General features: G+C 43.4%; 1 protein-coding gene across 1 annotated transcript; it reads left to right on the top strand.

Moving 5' to 3' along the window:
• Window positions 1-1,927: 1,927 nt before the first annotated feature.
• Window positions 1,928-21,305, top strand: LOC110508376 (V-type proton ATPase subunit S1-like protein). The gene is made up of 6 exons (XM_021588873.2): window positions 1,928-2,088; window positions 16,442-16,497; window positions 16,898-16,974; window positions 18,054-18,304; window positions 19,286-19,580; window positions 19,687-21,305. The coding sequence occupies exons 1-6, from the start codon at window positions 1,994-1,996 to the stop codon at window positions 19,951-19,953; spliced, it is 1,041 nt and encodes a 346-aa protein (XP_021444548.2). The 5' UTR covers window positions 1,928-1,993; the 3' UTR covers window positions 19,954-21,305.
• Window positions 21,306-22,339: the final 1,034 nt, after the last annotated feature.

Raw genomic sequence — 22,339 nt, 5'->3', positions numbered from 1 at the left:
GAGAGAAAACACAATATCACACTGGGTGAGGAACGAGCGGCATTCAGTGGGCTCCCCAGAGTAACACGGCGGGTTATTGATTCTGGGCTCCGGAGATTCGAAAGCCCTGGAAGTGGCCGGTGGATCGAGGCGGAGATGGTGGACCTGTTCTGTGAGGTTGGAGACTTGGGTGGCCAGGGTCTCAACGGCATGTCGAGCAGCAGACAATTCCTGCTTGTGTCTGCCTAGCATCGCTCCCTGGATCTCGACGGCTGAGTGGAGAGGATCCGAAGTCGCTGGGTCCATTCTTGGTCGGATTCTTCTGTTACGGTGCGTGAATGAGGACCCAAAAGCGAATTAACGTAAACCGAGCTTCTTTAATAACAAAACAAAACGTAGGCTCAGATGGACCGGCAGGTTCCGACAGGACAGGACAAGGTTGCAGCAAACATGACGATAGTCTGGTTCAGGCATGAACAACACAAACAAGAATCCGACAAAGACAGGAGCAGAAACAGAGAGAGATATAGAGGACTAATCAGAGGGAAAAAGGGAACAGGTGGGAAAAGGGGTGACGAGGTAGTTAGGAGGAGACAAGGCACAGCTGGGGGAAAGAGGGGGAGAAAAGGTAACCTAACAACGACCAGCAGAGGGAGACAGGGTGAAGGGAAAGGACAGAAACAAGACACAACATGACAGTACATGACAATGTGTAAAGGGTTGGTCAGAAATGTTCCATATGCACAAAAAACATGTTTCTTTCATTACATTTTGTGAACAAATTTGTTTACATCCGTGTTTTTGAGCATTTCTCCCTTGCCAAGATAATCCATCCACCTGACAGGTGTGGCATATCAAGAAGATGACTAAACAGCATGATCGCTACACAGGTGCACCTTGTGCTGGGACCAATAAAAGGCCACTCTAAAATGTGCCATTTTGTCACGCAACACAATGCCACAGATGTCTCAGGTTTTGAGGGAGTGCAATTGGCATGCTGACTGCAGAAATAACAGAAATGTTGTCGGAGAATTGAATGTTAATTTCTCTACCATAATCCACCTCAAACTTAGTTTCAGAGAACAATCGCAGACCACGTGTAACCACGCCAGTCCAGGACCTCAACATCCAGTTTCTTCACCTGCAGGATCATCTGATGAGGGGGTGGACCTGGCTTCCAAGTGGGTGGGCCTATGCCCTCCCAGGCCCACCCATGGCTGTGCCCCTGCCCAGTCATGTGTAATCCATAGATTAGGGCCTAATGAATTTAATTAAATTGACTGAATTTCTTCTATGAACTGTGTCTAAGTCAAATCTTTGAAAATGTTGCATGTTGCATTTATATTTTTGTGGCACATTTTTTTGTAGAATATAATATGATTTGCTCTGAGAACAGGTTAGCCAAGTGGGTTAGCTGTTCAGCTGTTTGTATCATACACATATTCAGCCTCAGTGGACAATTCTGCCCCGGGTCTCCTGTGCTCACAACAACACATAGATCAAGTGAACGAATGCAACTATTGTGGCAGCACACTCACTGTGGATCTAGGTCATGCATTCATGGCTTTGTTTTTCTCCCGGTAAAATAATGTCAACATTAATCCAACCTTGATATTCCCATGTGATTTTTTTATGTTTGTTTGTGTGTGTGTGTGTGTGTGTGTGTGTGCGGTGTGCGTGTGTAGCTTGTGTGTGTGTTTATGTGCGTTTTATGTACATTATTGGGCTAGAATAGGTATAATGAGCTGTGAAAAATAATCAGCCACTGTCTATTCCTAGGGTTTGCCTGAAGGTATGCTTACATGAGAGAGAAAGATAGAGGGAGGACGACAGAGAAGGGAGAAAGGAGGAAGAGGTGGAGGGAGGGGCTGTATAAGTATGACTCAAACTGATCCCTATTCCGCATTGTGACTGGCTTCTGAGGCTGTCTGTCAGTGAGCTCAGCGGCTGACGATGCAGGGAGAGCAGATTATGAAGGGGAGCTCACCAGCAGCAGTCTCCTCTCATTGTCTCAATGGCTGCACACGCATTCCTCTTCTCTGCCTTACTGTCTGCCCTCAGCCAGCCCACCCTGTCCTTAGATCAAGTGCCTGCACTCCTGGAGAGAAGGTAAATACCCTCTGTGTGTGTGTGTGTGTTGGTGTGTGTGTGATGGTGGAGTGGAGGGGGGTGTACGAATCCAGGGATGCTGGTAGGCTGATCTCTTTTGCTCTCCCTCGCTCTCCCTTCCTTTCTCTATATCTCTGTCTCTCTTGCTATCGCTATGTAAATACACAAGGTATCAGATCTGATACAGATGCTGTAAAAGCGTTGATGAATCTGTGGCCAGGGACTCTATGGTTATCTGTAATTTAGCGTTAACAAGACATTTCTTGTTTCACACAGCTGTTGTCTGTACAGGACAGCACTCGCTCTCTTTGTCTGACAGAGAGCAGGTAAATGAGGCCAGGATAGAGGAGAGGAGAGGAGAGGAGAGGAGAGGAGAGGAGAGGAGAGGAGAGGAGAGGAGAGGAGAGGAGAGGAGAGGAGAGGAGAGGAGAGGAGGAATCGGTGCTGGTCTGTTGGGCTCTGTTTACAGATGCAGAGAGAGAGAGAGAGAGGGAGAGAGAGAGATGAGAAGGATTTTTCTCAGCAACACAAAGTGAGGCAATGTTGAGGCTTTATACTTGCTCTATGGGAAAGGTACATAATAACATTAGTTGTATTCACTATATAAAAATTAGTCAATACTGCATTGAGAACGACTTATGGTTGTTATGAGGATTCTAGTGGTTTTCTGTTAATATTCAGATTTCAAAAGCCTGAAACTGCTCTCTCTGCTCTCTGAGCTCACTGACATGTGAATGAGTTTTCCTTTTCTGCTCACTGACATGTGAATGTGTTTTCCCTTTCTGCTCACTGACATGTCAATGTGCTTTCCTTTTCTGCATGGCTCTTCAGGTGCAACTAAAGGATAGTAGAGAGCGATCATACAAAAGGTAGAATGGTAGCTTTTAGAGTTTCAAGAGGAACAATATTAGCTAGAGATTACCTGGGGAAGGGCAAAATCAAATCAACCCTTTATTTAAATGGTATATGGTATACAGAAGCCATGGATTACAGGCAACATCCGTACTGAGCTAAAGGCTAGTGCTGCCACCTTCAAGGAGCAGGACACTAATCTGGATGCTTATAAGAAATCCCGCTATGCCCTCAGGCAAACCATCAAACAGGCAAAGCGTCAATACAGGACATTGAATTCTACTACACAGGCTCTGACGCTCGTCATATGTGGCAGGGCTTGAAAAATATTACGGACAACAGAGGGAAACACAGCCGCGAGCTGCCCAGTGACATGAGCCTACCACACGAGCTAAATGCCTTTTATGCTCGCTTCAAGGCTAGCAAAACTGAAGCATGCATGAGAGCACAAGCTGTTCCGGACGACTGTGTGATTACACTCTCCGTAGCCGATGTGAGCAAGACCTTTAAACAGGTCAACATTCACAAAGCCGCGGGCCAGATGGATTACCAGGATGTGTACTCAAAGCATGCGCGGACCAACTAGCATGTGTCTTCACTGACATTTTCAACCTCTCCCTGACTGAATCTGTAATACCTACATGTTTCAAGCAGACCACCATAGTCCCTGTGCCCAAGGAGGCAAAGGTAACCTGCCTAAATGATTACTGTTCCGTAGCACTCACGTTGGTAGCCATGAAGTGCTTTGAAAGGCTGGTCTTGGCTCACATCAACACCATCATGTCGGAAACCCTAGACCCACTCCAATTCACTTACCACCCTAACAGATCCACAGATGACGCAATCTCTATTGCACTCCACACTGCCCTTTCACACCTGGACAAAAGGAACACCTACGTGAGAATGCTGTTCATTGACTACAGCTCAGCGTTCCACACCATAGTACCCTCAAAGCTCATCACTGAGCGAAGGACCCTGGGACTTAACAACTCCCTCTGCAACTGGATTCTGGACTTCCTGACAGGCCGCCCCCCAGGTGGTAAGGGTAGGTAGCAACACATCTGCCACGCCGATCCTCAACACTGGGGCCCCACAGGAGTGCATGCTGAGTCCCCTCCTGTACTCCCTCTCACCCACGACTGCGTGGCCAAGCACAACTCAGCGGTCAGAGACCTGGCAATGTTGTGTCCGAAGAATGTGAGCTAGACAAAGGAGCTGATCATGGACAATTGGAAAAGGAGGGCCAAACGTTAGCATTAATGGAGCTGAAGTGGAGCGGATCGAGAGTTTCAAGTTCCTTGGTGTCCACATCACCAACAAACTATCATGGTTCAAACACACCAAGATAGTTGTGAAGAGGGCACGAAAACACATTTTTCCTCTCAGGAGACAGAAAAGATTTGGCATGGGTCCACAGATCCTCAAAAAGTTATACAGCTGCACCATCAAGAGCATCAATGCAATACCATGCAATCAATGGTATGGCAGCTGCTCGGCATCTGAAAATAAGGCGCTACAGACGGTAGTGCGTACGGCCCAGTACATTGCTGGGGCTTAGCTTCCTGACATCCAGGACCTATATAATAGGCAATGTCAGAGGAAGGCCCAAAAAGTTGTCAAATTCTCCAGTCACCCAAGTCATAGACTGTTCTCTCTGCTACTGCACGGCAAGCGGTAACGGAGCGCCAAGTCTAGGTCTAAAAGGCTCCTTAACAGCTTCTACCTACAAGCCATAAGACTGCTGAATAATGTATCAAATGGCCAACCGGACTATTTACATCGACCCCCCCCCCCCCCCCCCCCCCCCCCCCCCCCGTTTGTTTTTACACTGTTGCAACTCACTGTTTATTATCTATGCATAGTTTCAGGTGACTTTACAAATTACCTCAACAAACCTGTACCGCATTGACTCGGTACCGGTATCCCATGTATATAGCCTTGTTATTGTTTACTTTTTCCACTTTAGTTTATTTAATAAATAACCCTTAACTCTATACCTTGAACTGCATTGTTGTAAGTAAATATTTCACAGTACACGTGTTGTATTCGGCACATGTGACGATTTTATTTGATTTGAAATTAGATGGGGAGCATGGCTGGACAGATATTTTTAGGTCTCTCCAGAGATGTTAGACCTGGTTCAAGTCCAGGCTCTGGATGGGCCACTCAAGGACAGGTTTTCATCAAGGATCACTCTGTACTTTGCCCTGTTCATCTTTGCCTCATCCTGACTAGTCTCCCAGTCCCTGCCACTGAAAAACATCCCCATAGCATGATGCTGCAACCACCATGCTTCACATTAGGGATGCTAGGTTTCCTCTAGACGCAATGCTTGGCGTTCAGTCCAAAGAGTTCAATATTTGTTTCATCAGACCAGAGAATCTAGGTGCCTTTTGGCAAATTCCAAGCGGGCTTTTGTCTTTTTACTGAGGAGTGGCTTTGGTTTGACCACTCTACGATAAAGGCCTGATTGGTGGAATGCTGCAGAGACGGTTGTCCTTCTGGAAGGTTCTCCCATCTCCACAGAGGAACTCTGGAGCTCTGTCAGAGTGACCATCGAGTTCTTGGCCACCTCCCTGACCAAGGCCCTTCTCCCTCGACTGCTCAGTTTGGCCAGGCAGCCAGCTCTAGGAAGAGTCTTGGTGGTTCCAAACTTCTTCCATTTTTTAGAATGATGGAGGCCACTGTGTTCTTGGGGACCATCAACGCTTCATAAATGTTTTGGTACCCTTCCCCGGATCTGTGCCTTGAAACAATCCCACCTCGGAGCTCTACGGACAGTACCTTCAACCTCGCTGCTTGTTTTTGTCTCTAACATGCACTGTCAAATGTGGAACCTTATATAGACAGGTGTGTGCTTTTCCAAATCATGTTCAATCAATTGAATTTACCACAGGTGGACTGTAATCAAGATGTAGAAACATCTCAAGGATGATGAATTGAAACAGGATGCACCTGAGCTCAATTTCGAGATTTCATAGCAAAGGGTCTGAATACTTACAGTACCAGTCAATGGTTGACGCACCTACTTATTCAAGGGTTTTTCTTTATTTTTACTATTTACGAAAATGGTAGAATAATAGAGAAGACATCAAAACTATGAAATAACCCATATTGAATCATGTACTAACTAAAAAGTGTTAAACACCTCAAAATCTATTTTGTATTTTAGATTCTTCAAAGTAGCCACCTTTTGGCTTGATGACAGCTTTCCACAATATTGGCATTCTCTCAACCAGCTTCACCTGGAATGCTTTTACAATTGTCTTGAAAGAGTTCCCACATATGCTGAGCACTTGTTGGCTGTTTTTCCTTCACTCTGTGGTCTAACTCCTCCCAAACCATCTCAATTTGGTTGAGGTCGGGTGATTGTGGAGGCCAGATAATCTGATGCAGCACTCCATCACTTTCCTTCTTGTTCAAATAGCCCTTACACAGCCTGGAGGTGTGTTGGGTAATTTTCCTGTTGAAAAACAAATGATAGTCCCACTAAGCGCAAACCAGATGGAATGGCGTGTTGTGTTTTGAAAAAGCTAAGTAGCCAATAGCCAGCAGCATAATTTGTCTGATTCTCTGTAATAATGGTATGGTAATAGTAATGCAATTTATTTTGTAAAGTGGTTTCTTGCTTCAAGTAAAACTTTCAGTCACCTCCTTTCCCGAAGGACAAGTGGATAAACAGGTTCATGTCAACCCCGCATGTTTTTTTCAGAAGTCTCATGGAATGTAGGCCTACATTGAACACCACACATTGTCTTCTACTGTAGGCTGAATCCATGTTAAAATGTTATGAGACACATTTTCTCCATTGTTTTTGATGGTAGGCGACTCTGGTAGCCCTACATTATGATCAAATAGCCACATAAGCCTACTTGACCACTGTAACTTGAAACTGTAACTTAAAGTGGATACAGCCACAGTGTTCACAGTAAACACGCACTGGAAGTTGCACATTTTCACAACATTCAAGTTTGCACTCAGCAGACCTAAAATTTGCTCAGTGACAAAACATTTTTGAGGGAACATTGCTGATGGATGGGTTAATGAAAGTGTGAGTATTTACGTTTTCTGTTAGAATCACTTTAATAGATAACTTTGACACCTTCTGGAAACAGAAGATATTCTAAAAGAATGACAGAGTCGATCCAAATCATCTTGACTCCTGGACTCTGTCCACGCAATTTCAAGGCTGCGTTGAGACAATGACTTATCTATGACCCAAGCCCAGCTCAGCTAATCCCTAACATTGTGACAATGAGTCATCATAATGCTGCATCAAATGTACATTATCCAAAGGGGGTTGGCAGACACAATGTAAGTAACTTAATTTATGTCCCTCTAACTGCCCTGAATGCCTCTGTTGATCCTACAGTTATTGTATGCAGTAAACATGTGCCTATGAACCAGAGTTACACTGTTACACTAGTAGCAAGACCACTTTATGCAGCTCACCCTGCACTATCAGCTCCAATATGAATAACATGAGCAAGTCTACTTCTGATAAGCTTCCCAGTAAATTATTCAAATCAATCAAGAATCACAGAGAAGTGCAAAAAATAGCCCATATTAACATATGTAGCCTAAGAAACAAGGTTCATAAAGTCAATAACTTGCTTGTAACTTAATGACATTCATATTCTGACCATCTGTGAAACTCTCTTAGATAATACCTTTGATGATGCAGTGGTAGAAATACATGGTTATAACATCTACCAAAATACAGAAATGCCAACGGGTGAGGTGTTGCGGTTTATATTCAGAACCACAATCCTGTAAAGATTAGAGAGGATCTCATGTTAAATGCTGTTGAAGTAATATGGCTACAGGTTCATCTGCCTTACCTAAAGCCCATTCTGGTGGGAAGCTGCTATAGACCACCAAGTGCTAACAGTCACTATCTGGATAACATGTGTGAAATGCTTGATAATGTATGTGATATCAACAGAGAAGTATATTTTCACGGTGATTTAAATATTGACTGGCATTCATCAAGCTGGCCACTCAAGAAGTAACTTCAAACTGTAACCACGTTGCAGTCAACCAACCAACCAACCAGGGCAGTTACAAACAGCACAGGAATGAAATCATCAACATGTATTGATCACGTCTTTACTAATGCTGCAGAAATCTGCTCTATAGCTGTATCCAGATATATAGAAATCCAGACAATATATAGATATCCAGACAATATAGTAGCCATATCTAGGAAAACCAAAGTTCCAAAGGCTGGACCTAATATAGTGTATAAGAGGTCATACAATAAGTTTTGCAGTGATTCTTATGTTGATGATGTAAATAATATTTGTTGGTCTGTGGTGTGTAATGAGGAGCAACCAGATGCTGCACTTGACGCATTTATGAAATTGCTTATTCCTGTTACTAATAATCATGCACCCATTTAAAACAATGACTGTAAAAACTGTTAAATACTAATTGATGAGGAACTGAAAAATGGTATGGTTGAGAGGGATGAGATAAAAGGTATGGCAAATAAATCTGGCAGCCCAACCGATTGGCAAACGTATTGCAAATTGAGAAATCATGTGACTAAACTAAATAAAAATAAACTATACTACGAAATAAAGATGAATGATTGCTTTTAACTAACTCGGCTCCATCATTCATTGAATCTGATGGCTCATTCATCACAAAACCCACTGATATAAAATAACTACTTGAATGACTTTTTCATTGGCAAGATTAGCAAATGTAGGCATGACATGCCAGCAAATAAACCATCAAGTATATCTGATCAAATTATGAAAGACAAGCATTGTACTTTTGAATTCCATAAAGTGAGTGTGGAAGAGATGATTTTCCATTGTTGTTGCCTAATAACAATGACAAGCCACCGGGGTCTGACAATCTGGATAATCTGAATTACTGAGGATAATAGCGGACGTTATTGCCACTGCTATTTGTAATATCTTCAATATAAGCCTACTAGAAAGTGTGTCCCTCACGCCTGGAGGGAAGAATAGTAAAGCCCCCTTTACTGGCTGAAATAGCCGACCAATCAGCCTGTTACAAACCCTTAGTAAACTTCTGGAGTAAAATTGTGTTTGACCAGATACAATGCTACTTTACAGTAAACAAATTGACAAGAGACATTCAGCACCCTTATAGGGAAGGACATTCAACAAGCACAGCACTTATACAAATGACTGATGATTGGCTGAGAGAAATTGATGACAAAAAGATAGTGGGGGTCTGTTTTGTTAGACTTCAGTGCAGCTTTTGACATTATCGATAATAGTCAGCTGCTGGTAAACATATGTGTTTTGGCTTTACACCCCCTGCTATGTTGTGGATAAAGAGTTACTTGTCTAGCAGAACACAGAGGGTGTTCTTTATTAAGGATCCGCCCCTTGCCATTTTCACCTAAAAGGACATACCCAAATCTAACTGCCTGTAGCTCAGGACCTGAAGCAAGGATATGCAAATTCTTGATTCCATTTGAAAGGAAAAAGTTTGAAGTTTGTGGAAATGTGAAGTGAATGTAGTAGAATAACACATTAGATCTGGTAAAAGATAATACAAAGATAAAAACATAAGTTTGTTTTGTATTTTTTTGTACGATCAACTTTGAAATGGAAGGCCATAATGTATTATTCCAGCCCAGGTGCCATTTAGATTTTGGCCACTAGATGACAGCAGTGTATGTGCAAAGTTTTAGACTGATCCAATGAACCGATGCATTTTTGTTAAAAATGTTGTATCAAGACTGCCAAAATATTGGTTTAATAATGACTTTTCAAGTTCATAACAGTGCACTTCCGTCAAACAATAGCATTGTATTCTTTCACTGTAATAGCTACTGTAAATCGGACAGTGCAGTTAGATTAACAAGAATTTAAGCTTTCTGCCAATATCAGATATGTCTATGTCCTGGGGTATTTTCTTGCATTAGCCTACGTTAACTCAACTGCCCCGAGCGGGAGAGATTGAATATGTTCGTAAACACACCAGCCAGCTGGTCTGCGCATGATCTGAGGACGCGGCTAGGGATGCCGTCTGGGCCGTCAGCCTTGCGAGGGTTAACACGTTTAAACAGCGCTTACATTACATATAAAACCAAATACAAAACATTACACTGCATCTGTAGTGGCTTCCTTTCCTCTTCACCTTAGCCACTGCCCAAGCCTGAAGCGGGGTTGTTTCGTACGCATACAGTTCACACAAGGTTTCCAAACGGCCAAACATTCAATGAGATTTAGGGTGCAACAAAAAAGGTTTATACTTCTTATATCTTACCAAAAAAATGATTCCCCAATCAACTTAAAGCATAGAATACTTGACATTGAAAATACATAATATGACCTGTTTGTAAGTCTATATGTTCAAAAAATTATACCGCTCCCGTGTCTAGCAAGGACTATACCGCTCCCGCGTCTAGCAAGGAACTGCCAGAAAATCATTTTTATTTTTGTTTCAAACCTTTTTTAAATGTTGATCCCAATGCCACACATTGGCCCCATGATTTTTAGAAAGATTGATGTTTCCCTTGGTTTCTGTCCTGTCCTTTCTGTCCTGTCTGGGACAACAACAGAGTTACACAAACAAACGTACAGTCAATGACACAAAAGAAAATAAGAATGTAAAAATATATGTACAGTGTGTGCAAATGTAGAAGAGTAGGGAGGTAGGCAATAAATAGGCCCTAGAGGTGAAAAATAATTACAATTTAGCATTAATATGCCAGCAGCATACCACCCTGCGTACCACTGCTGGCTTGCTTCTGAAGCTAAGCAGGGTTGGTCCTGGTCAGTCCTTGGATGGGAGACCAGATGCTGCTGGAAGTGGTGTTGGAGGGCCAGTAGGAGGCACTCTTTCCACTGGTCTAAAAAATATCCCAATGCCCCAGGGCAGTGATTGGGGACACTGCCCTGTGTAGGGTGCCGTCTCTCGGATGGGACGTTAAACGGGTGTCCTGACTCTCTGAGGTCATTAAAGATCCCATGGCACTTATCGTAAGAGTAGGGGTGTTAACCCTGGTGTCCTGGCTAAATTCCCAATCTGACCCTCAAACCATCACGGTCACCTAATAATCCCCAGTTTGCAATTGGCTCATTCATCCCCCTCCTCTCCCCTGTAACTATTCCCCAGGTTGTTGCTGCAAATGAGAACGTGTTCTCAGTCAAATTACCTGGTAAAATAACGGATAAATAAAAATAAAATAAATAAATACTGGAGTGATAGATGTGCAGATGATGATGTGCAAGTAGAGATACTGGGGTGCAAAAGAGAAAGAGGGTAAATAATTTTTATTTATTTATTTCACCTTTATTTCACCAGGTAGGCAAGTTGAGAACAAGTTCTCATTTACAATTGCGACCTGGCCAAGATAAAGCAAAGCAGTTCGACACGTACAACGACACAGAGTTACACGTGGAGTAAAACAAACATACAGTCAATAATACAGTATAAACAAGTCTATATACGAAGTGAGCAAATGAGGTGAGATAAGGGAGGTAAAGGCAAAAAAAAGGCCATGGTGGCAAAGTAAATACGATATAGCAAGTAAAACACTGGAATGGTAGATTTGCAGTGGAAGAATGTGCAAAGTAGAAATAAAAATAATGGGGTGCAAAATAAATAAATAAATAAAATAAATACAGTAGGGGGAGAGGTAGTTGTTTGGGCTAAATTATAGATGGGCTATGTACAGGTGCAGTAATCTGTGAGCTGCTCTGACAGTTGGTGCTTAAAGCTAGTGAGGGAGATAAGTGTTTCCAGTTTCAGAGATTTTTGTAGTTCGTTCTAGTCATTGGCAGCAGAGAACTGGAAGGAGAGGCGGCCAAAGAAAGAATTGGTTTTGGGGGTGACCAGAGAGATATACCTGCTGGAGCTTGTGCTACAGGTGGGAGATGCTATGGTGACCAGCGAGCTGAGATAAGGGGGGACTTTACCTAGCAGGGTCTTGTAGATGACATGGAGCCAGTGGGTTTGGCGACGAGTATGAAGCGAGGGCCAGCGAGGGCTTTGGTGACAAAACGGATTGCACTGTGATAGACTGCATCCAATTTGTTGAGTAGGGTATTGGAGGCTATTTTGTAAATGACATCGCCGAAGTCGAGGATTGGTTGGATGGTCAGTTTTACAAGGGTATGTTTGGCAGCATGAGTGAAGGATGCTTTGTTGCGAAATAGGAAGCCAATTATAGATTTAACTTTGGATTGGAGATGTTTGATATGGTTCTGGAAGGAGAGTTTACAGTCTAACCAGACACCTAGGTATTTGCAGATGTCCACGTATTCTAAGTCAGAGCCGTCCAGAGTAGTGATGTTGGACAGGCGGGCAGGTGCAGGCAGCGATCGGTTGAAGAGCATGCATTTAGTTTTACTTGTATTTAAGAGCAATTGGAGGCCACGGAAGGAGAGTTGTATGGCATTGAAGCTTGCCTGGAGGGTTGTTAACACAGTGTCCAAAGAAGGGCCAGAAGTATACAGAATGGTGTCATCTGCGTAGAGGTGGATCAGAGACTCACCAGCAGTAAAAGCAACATCATTGATGTATACAGAGAAGAGAGTCGGTCCAAGAATTGAACCCTGTGGCACCCCCATAGAGACTGCCAGAGGTCCAGACAGCAGACCCTCCGATTTGACACACTGAACTCTATCAGAGAAGCAGTTGGTGAACCAGGCGAGGCAATCATTTGAGAAACCAAGGCTGTCGAGTCTGCCGATGAGGATGTGGTGATTGACAGAGTCGAAAGCCTTGGCCAGATCAATGAATACGGCTGCAGAGTAATGTTTCTTATCGATGGCAGTTAAGATATCGTTTAGGACCTTGAGCATGGCTGAGGTGCACCCATGACCAGCTCTGAAACCAGATTGCATAGCAGAGAAGGTATGGTGAGATTCGAAATTGTCGGTAATCTGTTTGTTGACTTGGCTTTCGAAGACCTTAGAAAGGCAGGGTAGGATAGATATAGGTCTGTAGCAGTTTGGGTCAAGAGTGTCACCCCCTTTGAAGAGGGAGATGACCGCAGCCGACACGAAAGAGAGGTTGAACAGGCTAGTAATAGGGGTGGCAACAATTTCGGCAGATCATTTTAGAAAGGGTCCAGATTGTCTAGCCCGGCTGATTTGTAGGGGTCCAGATTTTGCAGCTCTTTCAGAACATCAGCTGACTGGATTTGGGAAAAGGAGAAATGGGGAAGGCTTGGGCGAGTTGCTGTGGGGGGTGCAGTGCTGTTGACCGGGGTAGGAGTAGCCAGGTGGAAAGCATGGCCAGCCATAGAAAAATGCTTCTTGAAATTCTCAATTATAGTGGATTTATCAGTGGTGACAGTGTTTCCTATCTTCAGTGCAGTGGGCAGCTGGGAGGAGGTGTTCTTATTCTCCATGGACTTTACAGTGTCCCAGAACTTTTTTGAGTTAGTGTTGCAGGAAGCAAATTTCTGCTTGAAAAAGCCAGGCTAGGCTTTTCTAACTGCCTGTGTATAATGGTTTCTAGCTTCCCTGAACAGCTGCATATCACGGGGGCTGTTCGATGCTAATGCAGAACGCCATAGGATGTTTTTGTATTGGTTAAGGGCAGTCAGGTCTGGGGAGAACCAAGGGCTATATCTGTTCCTGGTTCTAAATTTCTTGAATGGGGCATACTTATTTAAGATGGTTAGGAAGGCATTTAAAAAAAAATAACCAGGCATCCTCTACTGACGGGATGAGATCAATATCCTTCCAGGATACCCCGACCAGGTCGATTAGAAAGGCCTGCTCGCTGAAGTGTTTCAGGGAGCGTTTGGCAGTGATGAGTGGAGGTCGTTTGACCGCTGACCCATTACGGATGCAGGCAATGAGGCAGTGATCGCTGAGATCTTGGTTGAAGACAGCAGAGGTGTATTTAGAGGGCAAGTTGGTTAGGATGATATCTATGAGGGTGCCCATGTTTAAGACTTTGGGGAGGTACATGGTTGGTTCATTGATAATTTGTGTGAGATTGAGGGCATCATCAAGCTTAGATTGTAGGATGGCTGGGGTGTTAAGCATGTTCCAGTTTAGGTCGCTTAGCAGCACGAGCTCTGAAGATAGATGGGGGGCAATCAGTTCACATATGGTGTCCAGAGCACAGCTGGGGGCAGAGGGTGGTCTATAGCAGGCAGCAACAGTGAGAGACTTGTTTTTAGAGAGGTGGATTTTTAAAAGTAGAAGTTCAAATTGTATGGGTACAGACCTGGATAGTAGGACAGAACTCTGCAGGCTATCTTTGCAGTAGATAGAACTGCCAAAGGGGGCGGTGTTGCTATCTTGTCTGAAAATGTTGTAGTTTGGGGTAAAAATGTCTGAATTTTTGGTGGTGTTCCTAAGCCAGGATTCAGACACAGCAAGAACATCAAGGGTTGGCAGAGTGTGCAAATGCAGTGAATAAAACAAACTTAGGGAGGAGGCTTCTAATGTTAACATGCATGAAACCAAGGCTATTACGGTTACAGAAGTCATCAAAAGAGAGCGCCTGGGGAATAGGAGGATGGGGATGAGGGGATATTGTGATGAGGTAGTTGGGTGTGCTATTTACAGATGGCTGTGTACAGGTACAGTGATCGGTAAGCTGCTCAGACAGCTGATGCTTAAAATTAGAGAGGGAGATAAGAGATTTCTGCAATTCGTTCCAGGTGGCCAAAGTAAAGGCGGCAAAAGTAAGTGTTGGCTTTGGGGATGACCAGTGCAATATACCTGCTGGAACGTGATCTATGGGTGAGTGTTGCTATGGTGACCAGTGAGCTGAGATAACGCTGGGTTTTACCAAGCAAAGACTTATAGATGTCCTGGAGCCCGTAGGTTTGGTGACGGATATGTTGTGAGGGCCAGCCAACGAGAGCATACAGGTCGCAGTGGTGGGTAGTATATGGGGCTTTGGTGATAAAACGGATGGCACTGTGATAGACGACATCCAGTTTGCTGAGTAGAGTGTTGGGGAATATTTTGTAAATGACATCGCCAAAGACAAGGATCGGTAGGATAGTCAGTTTTACAAGGGTATGTTTGGAGGAGTCTTTGACGTAGGCTTTGTTGCGAAATATGAAGCCGATTCAAGATTTAATTTTGGATTGTAGATGCTTAATATGAGTCTGGAAGGAGAGTTTATAGTCTAACCAGACACCTAGGTATTTGTAGTTGTCCAGAGTAGGTCAGAACCGTCCAGAGTAGTGATGCTAGTCGGGCAGGAGGGTGCGGGCAGCAATATGTTGAAGAGCATGCATTTAGTTAGCATTTAAAAGCAGTTGGAGGCCACGGAAGAAGTGTTGTTTGGCGTTGAAGCTCGTTTGGAGGTTTCTTAGCACAGTGTCCAAAGAAGGGCCAGATGTATACAGAATGGTGTCGTCTGCATAGAGGTGGATCAGAGAATCACCAGCAGCAAGAGCGATGTCATTGATACATTCAGAGATGTTTTATTTTATTTGACCTTTGTTTATACAGGTTCTCTTTTCCAAGAGAGACCTGGTCCAATAGCAGCAGGGGGAACAATGTTTCAGACAAAACAACTTACATACACTAACACAACATTAAACAAAACTATAAACACACATACAGTACAACAATTACATATTACATTAAAAACACAAACATCTTGACTAAAAACAGCTGGCCTAAAAACAATTACACGCTTCTATGACATATACATCGATCAAGTGTTGAAACTCCACCAACGAAACTAGATCAGAGAATCACCAGCAGCAAGAGCGACATCATTGATATATACAGAGAAAAGAGTAATGTATATGTGTGTGTCTGTCCATTTGTCTTTGTGAGTGTGTGAACATGCGTGTGTACATACGTACAGTATGTGTCCCTGTGTCTGTCTGTGAGGTGAGCCAAGGATGGCTTTGATTATATAAAGGGACTGTTCAGCACCCTGGCCCCATATGACCGGCTCACCGTCCCTGTGTTGCTGACCTCGCTGAACTGGCACAGGAACAAACGGCTGGGCTTACACAGCTTTTTTTAATGACTGTTAATTGAGGTGCTTGTGAGTGTGTGTGAAGGGAGAGAGAGGGTGGAGGTAGTGTAGTGGGTATTATTTGATACATTTCCACCCCTACAGTAGTGGGGTTAGTCATAGTCTCAGTAAGGCCATGATTGTGATTTAGATAGATGGTTAAAGGGATCTGGTTTAGATTAACCACAAGGGATAATCTAAGCTACTAATGCCACAGACAACCTGCATGGTCAGCCTGGTCAGGACGATAAGATGACCAACCACAACTATAGGCCACTGCTTGATAAGAAATAAAGTAAGCTTTGTTTTGCATTGGGGAGATTTACCACCCCATCCATTGCCAATGTGTAGCCGCCACCTGCATGACAGCCTTTTGGCGCAGAAAGCTCACCATACATCGGCTATGATCTGGTTGAAAGGATCGGACGTGGACGAAGAACACTGTTAGTATAGTTTGCCTATACAGACAGACGTGTGCTGTTTTGGAACCTGGCAACTCTGAGGAAATGTGCACTGACATGTAGCTGCATCTTTGAACCTTTTCCTCTTCTCTCTACAGCACAGAAGAGGACTACGTTACAGAGGTTCCATACCCAGCTGGGAGAATCAGAGCAGGTAAGTAACACACATTGTCTCACATTTAACATTTATTTTATTTAACTAGGCAAGTCAGTTAAGAACAAATTCTTATTTTCAATGACGGCCTAGGAACAGTGGGTTAACTGCCTGTTCAGGGGCAGAACGACAGATTTGTACCTTGTCAGCTCGGGGGTTTGAACTTGCAACCTTCCGGTTATTAGTCCACTAACCACTAGGCTACCCTGCCACCCCAACATGACTATGGGCCTGATGCAATCAAACCTGTTTTAGCCATGTGTATGCTGTATCGTTTTACAAACTACTGCCCACACATAAAGCTTGAAGAATCAATGTAAAATGTCAATTTAGGGAGTATATTTCTAAGCAAATATATTTGAGCTAAATAGTATCTGACTGTTTTATTTGTGTGTGTCAGGTGGTCTTGATGGAATGAGCTTGGAGACTCAGGGTTATGTGCCCACTAAAGAAACCCCACTCAGAAGATTACTGAAGGTAGATCCCTCTCTCCCTCTCCTTCTTTTTGCTCACTTTCTATATGGCTCTCTCTCTCTCGGATCCTGTGCATCGTAGTATCATATCGCCCCCAAGAGGACAATGTTCAGATACTCCAAACCAGCCTCTCGCTCGCAGGGCCCTCCGTTTTCACGTGTTGTTGACAAAACTCAGGGGGTGGCTTCCAGAGAGTGGCGAGGGGATCAATAAACCCATCAACTTCCAGACGCACTCGTGACTTGAATGATAGGTAGATTTATTTGAAAATGTAAAACAATACAACCACACATGTGGATAATGAATTCATCAAATTCATCAGTATTTCATCTGTTACATGCATCAATGCATACATGCATACATGTGGCATATATTAATGCACCCCTCTCCATTCTTTTATATCAACATGCGCAAACACCAAACATATCACAGTGTCGGGATCGCATTTTGCTCTGAGGTTTGCAGCCTTGCTGGCTTGGCCGAAGTGGTTATCAGAGAGTCTAATTAGTGACTAAACTTTAGATCCTTTTAACTTCCTCAGCTTTGGGACATTTGTGTATACGGCGGAGGTACACTTCCACACCTGGGGTATCGTGTGAGACCAGCTACCTGGACAGCTGATGAAACCGAGGAATATTTCTGTCTGTAATAAAGCCTTTTTGTGGGTCGAAAAACGTTTTCTGATTGGCTGGGCCTGGCTCACCAGTGTGTGGGCCTATGCCCTCCCAGGCCCACTCATAGCTGCCCAGTCATATGAAATCCATCGATTAGGGCCTAATGAATTTATTCCAATTGACTGACGAACTGTAACTCAATCAAATAATTGAAATTGTTGCATGTTGCGTTTAGATTTTTGTTCAGTATCAGCTATTAAATCGACCAAAATAAGTTATATTCTTTTAACAATCACTACCTGGATAACAGGATACACAGACAGCCCAATTCTGATATTTTGCCCAATTAAAGACCAATTAGTGAAAAATATATCAGAATTAGGCTTCTTCTGTAGGCACAGCCAGTGTGTGACATTGCCAATCAATTATATAATTGATCAATATCTCTTCCATCCTTCCTCTCTGCAGCTGCATGGCTGGCACCTCCTCAACCAGCATGGCCATGGCAAGGGCAAGAGAAAGCTGCTCCAGTCCCCCATCCACGGGCCCTACTCTCCCCTGAGCGTGGCCTACAATGGCAAGACCTGCATCCTTTTCAAGGCCAAGCGCCTGGCCATCCGCTACCAGAACCACACATTCGTAGACCTGACGGAGAGGACCTTTGGACCCAATGCCCCTGTGGACACCAAGGGTTCCATCTGCACCAAGGAGAAGGCTACGTAAGTACTGTAAATCATGTACTTGAGTTGTGTACGATGTGCAACTGACACGTCAATTTTGCTTATGTATTCCTTGTTTTGTAGGTTAATGAGCCTCAAATTTGCATTGACAAAGTCATGATAATATGGCCATTTAAGATACTGTATATTCAATTATATACGTGTTTCTGGGTGAAATAACATACAATATGCGTTTTTTCAATGTATTTGACAGCCAAGAAGAGCAAAAAAAGTCAAAAAGTTACATCTGTTTGAATAGAACTACACACATGAACTACACCTATTTTGACAGCTTACCGGTCTACAAACTAATTATTTAATCAATTTAAAAAAGTACTGGCTGGCAACTTTCAGTTGAAAACCCCAGAGCATAATCTAACATAATTCCTTCAAATGGCTTGTAACCAGCAGGTTCTTACCACCCTGCAAGTCCTCAGCTCAAGCAGACACACTGATTTGTAGTCCAAAGGAGATTTTTCTAACTTTCAACAATGTGTCTTAGTTCTTGAGCATTAAATATTTTAATAAAAGGCATTGGGTATACTAAATCAATACACAATTACGAATATAAGTTTATAACTCTAATGACCTTGTTTTCTGGAATTTTACGTAATCTTGAAGTCTAGTCATGTGATTTTGGGCGCATTCCTCTGCCCAGGTGTTGCCAGATCTTACAAAGCCTGGCTAGGTATTTTATGTATCAGCTTACCACGTCATATGTTATAGCAATCTGGTGCCCGATGGCACAGTCTAGGGAACACGACCTATGGGACATGATACGGAAGTATGATGTAGGAATGCGTCACTTTCATAGGGTGTTGTATGTAGTTATCAAAGAACTTGAATTATATATATTTTTTTTACATTCAATTCATGGAGAAGAATATTGTTACAATGAGATGAGCACTGCATATCTCACAAAGGATCTACCCACTAAAGGCAATCAATCAACAAATCAACATACTCTGTGTTTGTACACAGGCTCTCGCTAAAGTTTGGAGATGTGGAGGATCTCAGGGGACTTGTTATCAGGCTGCAGATGTCCAACATTTTCTATGAGTCAGCAGGGCAGAACTGGTTCACCTTAGACAGCGTCCACATCCACTACAATTGGACCCATGAAGCTACGTTCAACGCCAGTGAGGTGTACGCCCCCGCCACCTCCTCCTACCACTGCCAGCATGTCAGCAGTCAGCACAAATATGACACCCTTCTGGTGCCCAGCTCACACACCGACACCTCAGCTAACTGGCACATCACGTTTACTGACTTCCAGGTATGGGGCATGGGCCGTTTCTATTGACTGATTGATGGATTTATTTAGCTATCTAATTGTTTTACTTCAGCTTGCAATATTCCCTCTTTCCTCTTCCTCTCCGCAGATCCAGGCGTTCAACGTCATGTCTGATAAGTTTGCGTCTGCCAGTGACTGTGCCAACTTCCTGACCCCAGCCATCCTGATGGGCCTGGTGACCTCTCTGATCCTGCTGTTGGTCCTGGCCTATGCTCTGCACATGGTGGTCCACCTAAAACACATTGACCGCTACGAGGAACAGAAAGCTATGGTGTACTTCCCACGCAGGCTGAGCAAAGCTCTAGAATGCAGAGCCTCACAGCAGTGCGAGTTACCTGACAAGAACTGCCTGTGAGAGATGGAGGAAGAAAGAGTGAGAAGATGAAGAGGGGGATGCTGCCAAATGCAAGAGTGGGAAGATGAAGAGGGGGATGCTGCCAAATGCAAGAGTGAGAAGATGAAGGGGGGGGGGGGTGCTGCCAAATGCAAGAGTGAGAAAGTATCACCCACACAGTTTTCCACGCTTCCAAATGTTTGTTTACTAGTGGCAACTATTTTGACCTGTTGGCTTTTGTAATTTCTCGATATGTAAGATCAACACATTTGACATGTTCTTACTTCTAAGCTATCACATTTTTTTGGAGCATTAAAACAAATAATTTTTTTAATTGACCTGAACACACATTAATATCCTACGTAAAGATTATTGGATGTTAAACCCTCTTGATGGTGGGGTTAGAGGTCAGGAAGAGACCAGGGGCCCAGGATGGTCACAGTGTCCCCAGGATTTCACTTGAGCACCTGAATCAACAGTTAACGACTGCAGCTAACCCTGCCATTGTCCAAGCCTGCTAAGCGGCCTTCACTATTTGGCATAACTAGACTTTGGTGTGTTGAGTCCCCACTCTCCATCGCTAGCCTTGACACATTGCCAAATTCACTAGCTCATCTTCAATACCAGCACGAGGAATCTTTTTAAGTTGAATTAGATGGTTTAGCACATTATTTCTAAAGTGGTGTGTGTGAGGATCCACTGGTAGATCACTGACAAATCTTCTTGGGTGAAGATAGTGCTTGAGCTGGAAACTTGTTTGGAATATCTGGAGGGTATCTCATGAATTATAAAGGGCTTTGGTGGGTCATGGAACAAAACCATTTGGGAACCACTGGTCTGGCACTTGGCAGAGGTGAACTGAATTGGTCACTGTGGACCACTGAACCTCTGGGGCGTAGACTTTGGGGACTTACTGTGAAACGGCCTTGAACGGACCAGCAGCCAGTTAGCCTTGAAGGCACTAATGGCTAACTTTCAAAACTAAAGACAAAACACTGCACAAGACTGCCCTTCTGAAGTGAAGCTAAATGATTTGCCATTACACATGGTGAAGGACAGACTGTGATAATGTGAAGATGAGAAGTACAGTTACAATGTAAAAAAACAAACAAAAAAACACTCAAATGTACAGATGTATCTCTCAGCTGTCTTTTTTTTACAGTTTAATCAATAAATCCTATTATGTACAGGAAGGCTATTCTACTCCTCATAATCACAAAGATATACAGTTCTGGTCTGTATATGATCGTAACTGTTTACTATTTTCAGTTAGAGCACACTTGCTTAGACGGAACCCAAACCGGCTGCGCTCGTGTGTCATCGTGCATAAATGTATTTTGTCCCCCCACACCAAACGCGATCACGACACACAGGTTAAAATATCAAAACAAACTCTGAACCAATTACATTAATTTGGAGACAGGTCGAAAAGCATTAAACATGTATGGCAATTTAGCTAGTTAGCTTGCACTTGCTAGCTAATTTGCCCTATTTAGATAGCTTGCTGATGCTAGCTAATTTGTCCTGGGATATAAACATTGAGTTGTTATTTTACCTAAAATGCACAAGGTCCTCTACTCCAACAAATTAATCCACACATAAAACGGTCAACCGAATCGTTTCTAGTCATCTTTCCTCCTTCCAGGCTTTTTCATTGTTGAACTTATATGGTGAAAGCAACTAAACTATCAATGTATTACCACGACAACCGGCAACAAAATTAGTCTTTCAATCACCAACGTGGGTATAACCAATGAGGAGATGGCACGTGGGTACCTACTTCTATAAACCAATGAGGAGATAGGAGAGGCAGGACTTTCAGTGCGATCTGCGTCAGAAATAGGAAGGACTTCTATTTTAGTCCTTGGCGTCGCAGACGCTCGTTGGCGCGTGCGAGCAGTGTGGGTGCAATGATTGACTAACATGGATTTCTACATTTATTTTACGACGCTCGCGCACAAGACATGTCCGGTCTGGTCAGCATGTTAGGTACCAGTTAAACATTGCACTATGAGGATGAATTAAAGTGTCAATACATATGAGTTATTTTTCTAAAGTATTACCATATTACACTGTCTTTCTTATATTTGTCTTGAACTGGGCCCGTCATGACGCTCTAGAAATACAGTCCAGTTTAAAGGTAGACTCAGCGATACAACATAATCATCTATAGCAGGGCAGCTTCCTGCTTCACAGACAACAATGTAAGCCTACAAGAAAGTGTGTGCCCTCCCAAAATTAATTATGCTTCCCAAGATCAGCAAAGCACCCTTTACTGGATCAAACAATTGACCAATCAGCCTGTTACCAACCCTTAGTAAACTTTTGGAAAAAAATGGTGTTTGACCAGACACAATGCTAGTTCACAGTAACAAATTAATTGACAGATTTTTGGCACACTTATAGG

The sequence above is a fragment of the Oncorhynchus mykiss genome, chromosome 28 (assembly GCF_013265735.2).
Source record: "Oncorhynchus mykiss isolate Arlee chromosome 28, USDA_OmykA_1.1, whole genome shotgun sequence".
Lineage (NCBI taxonomy): Eukaryota > Metazoa > Chordata > Actinopteri > Salmoniformes > Salmonidae > Oncorhynchus > Oncorhynchus mykiss.
This window is presented reverse-complemented; position numbering and strand designations above follow the sequence as displayed.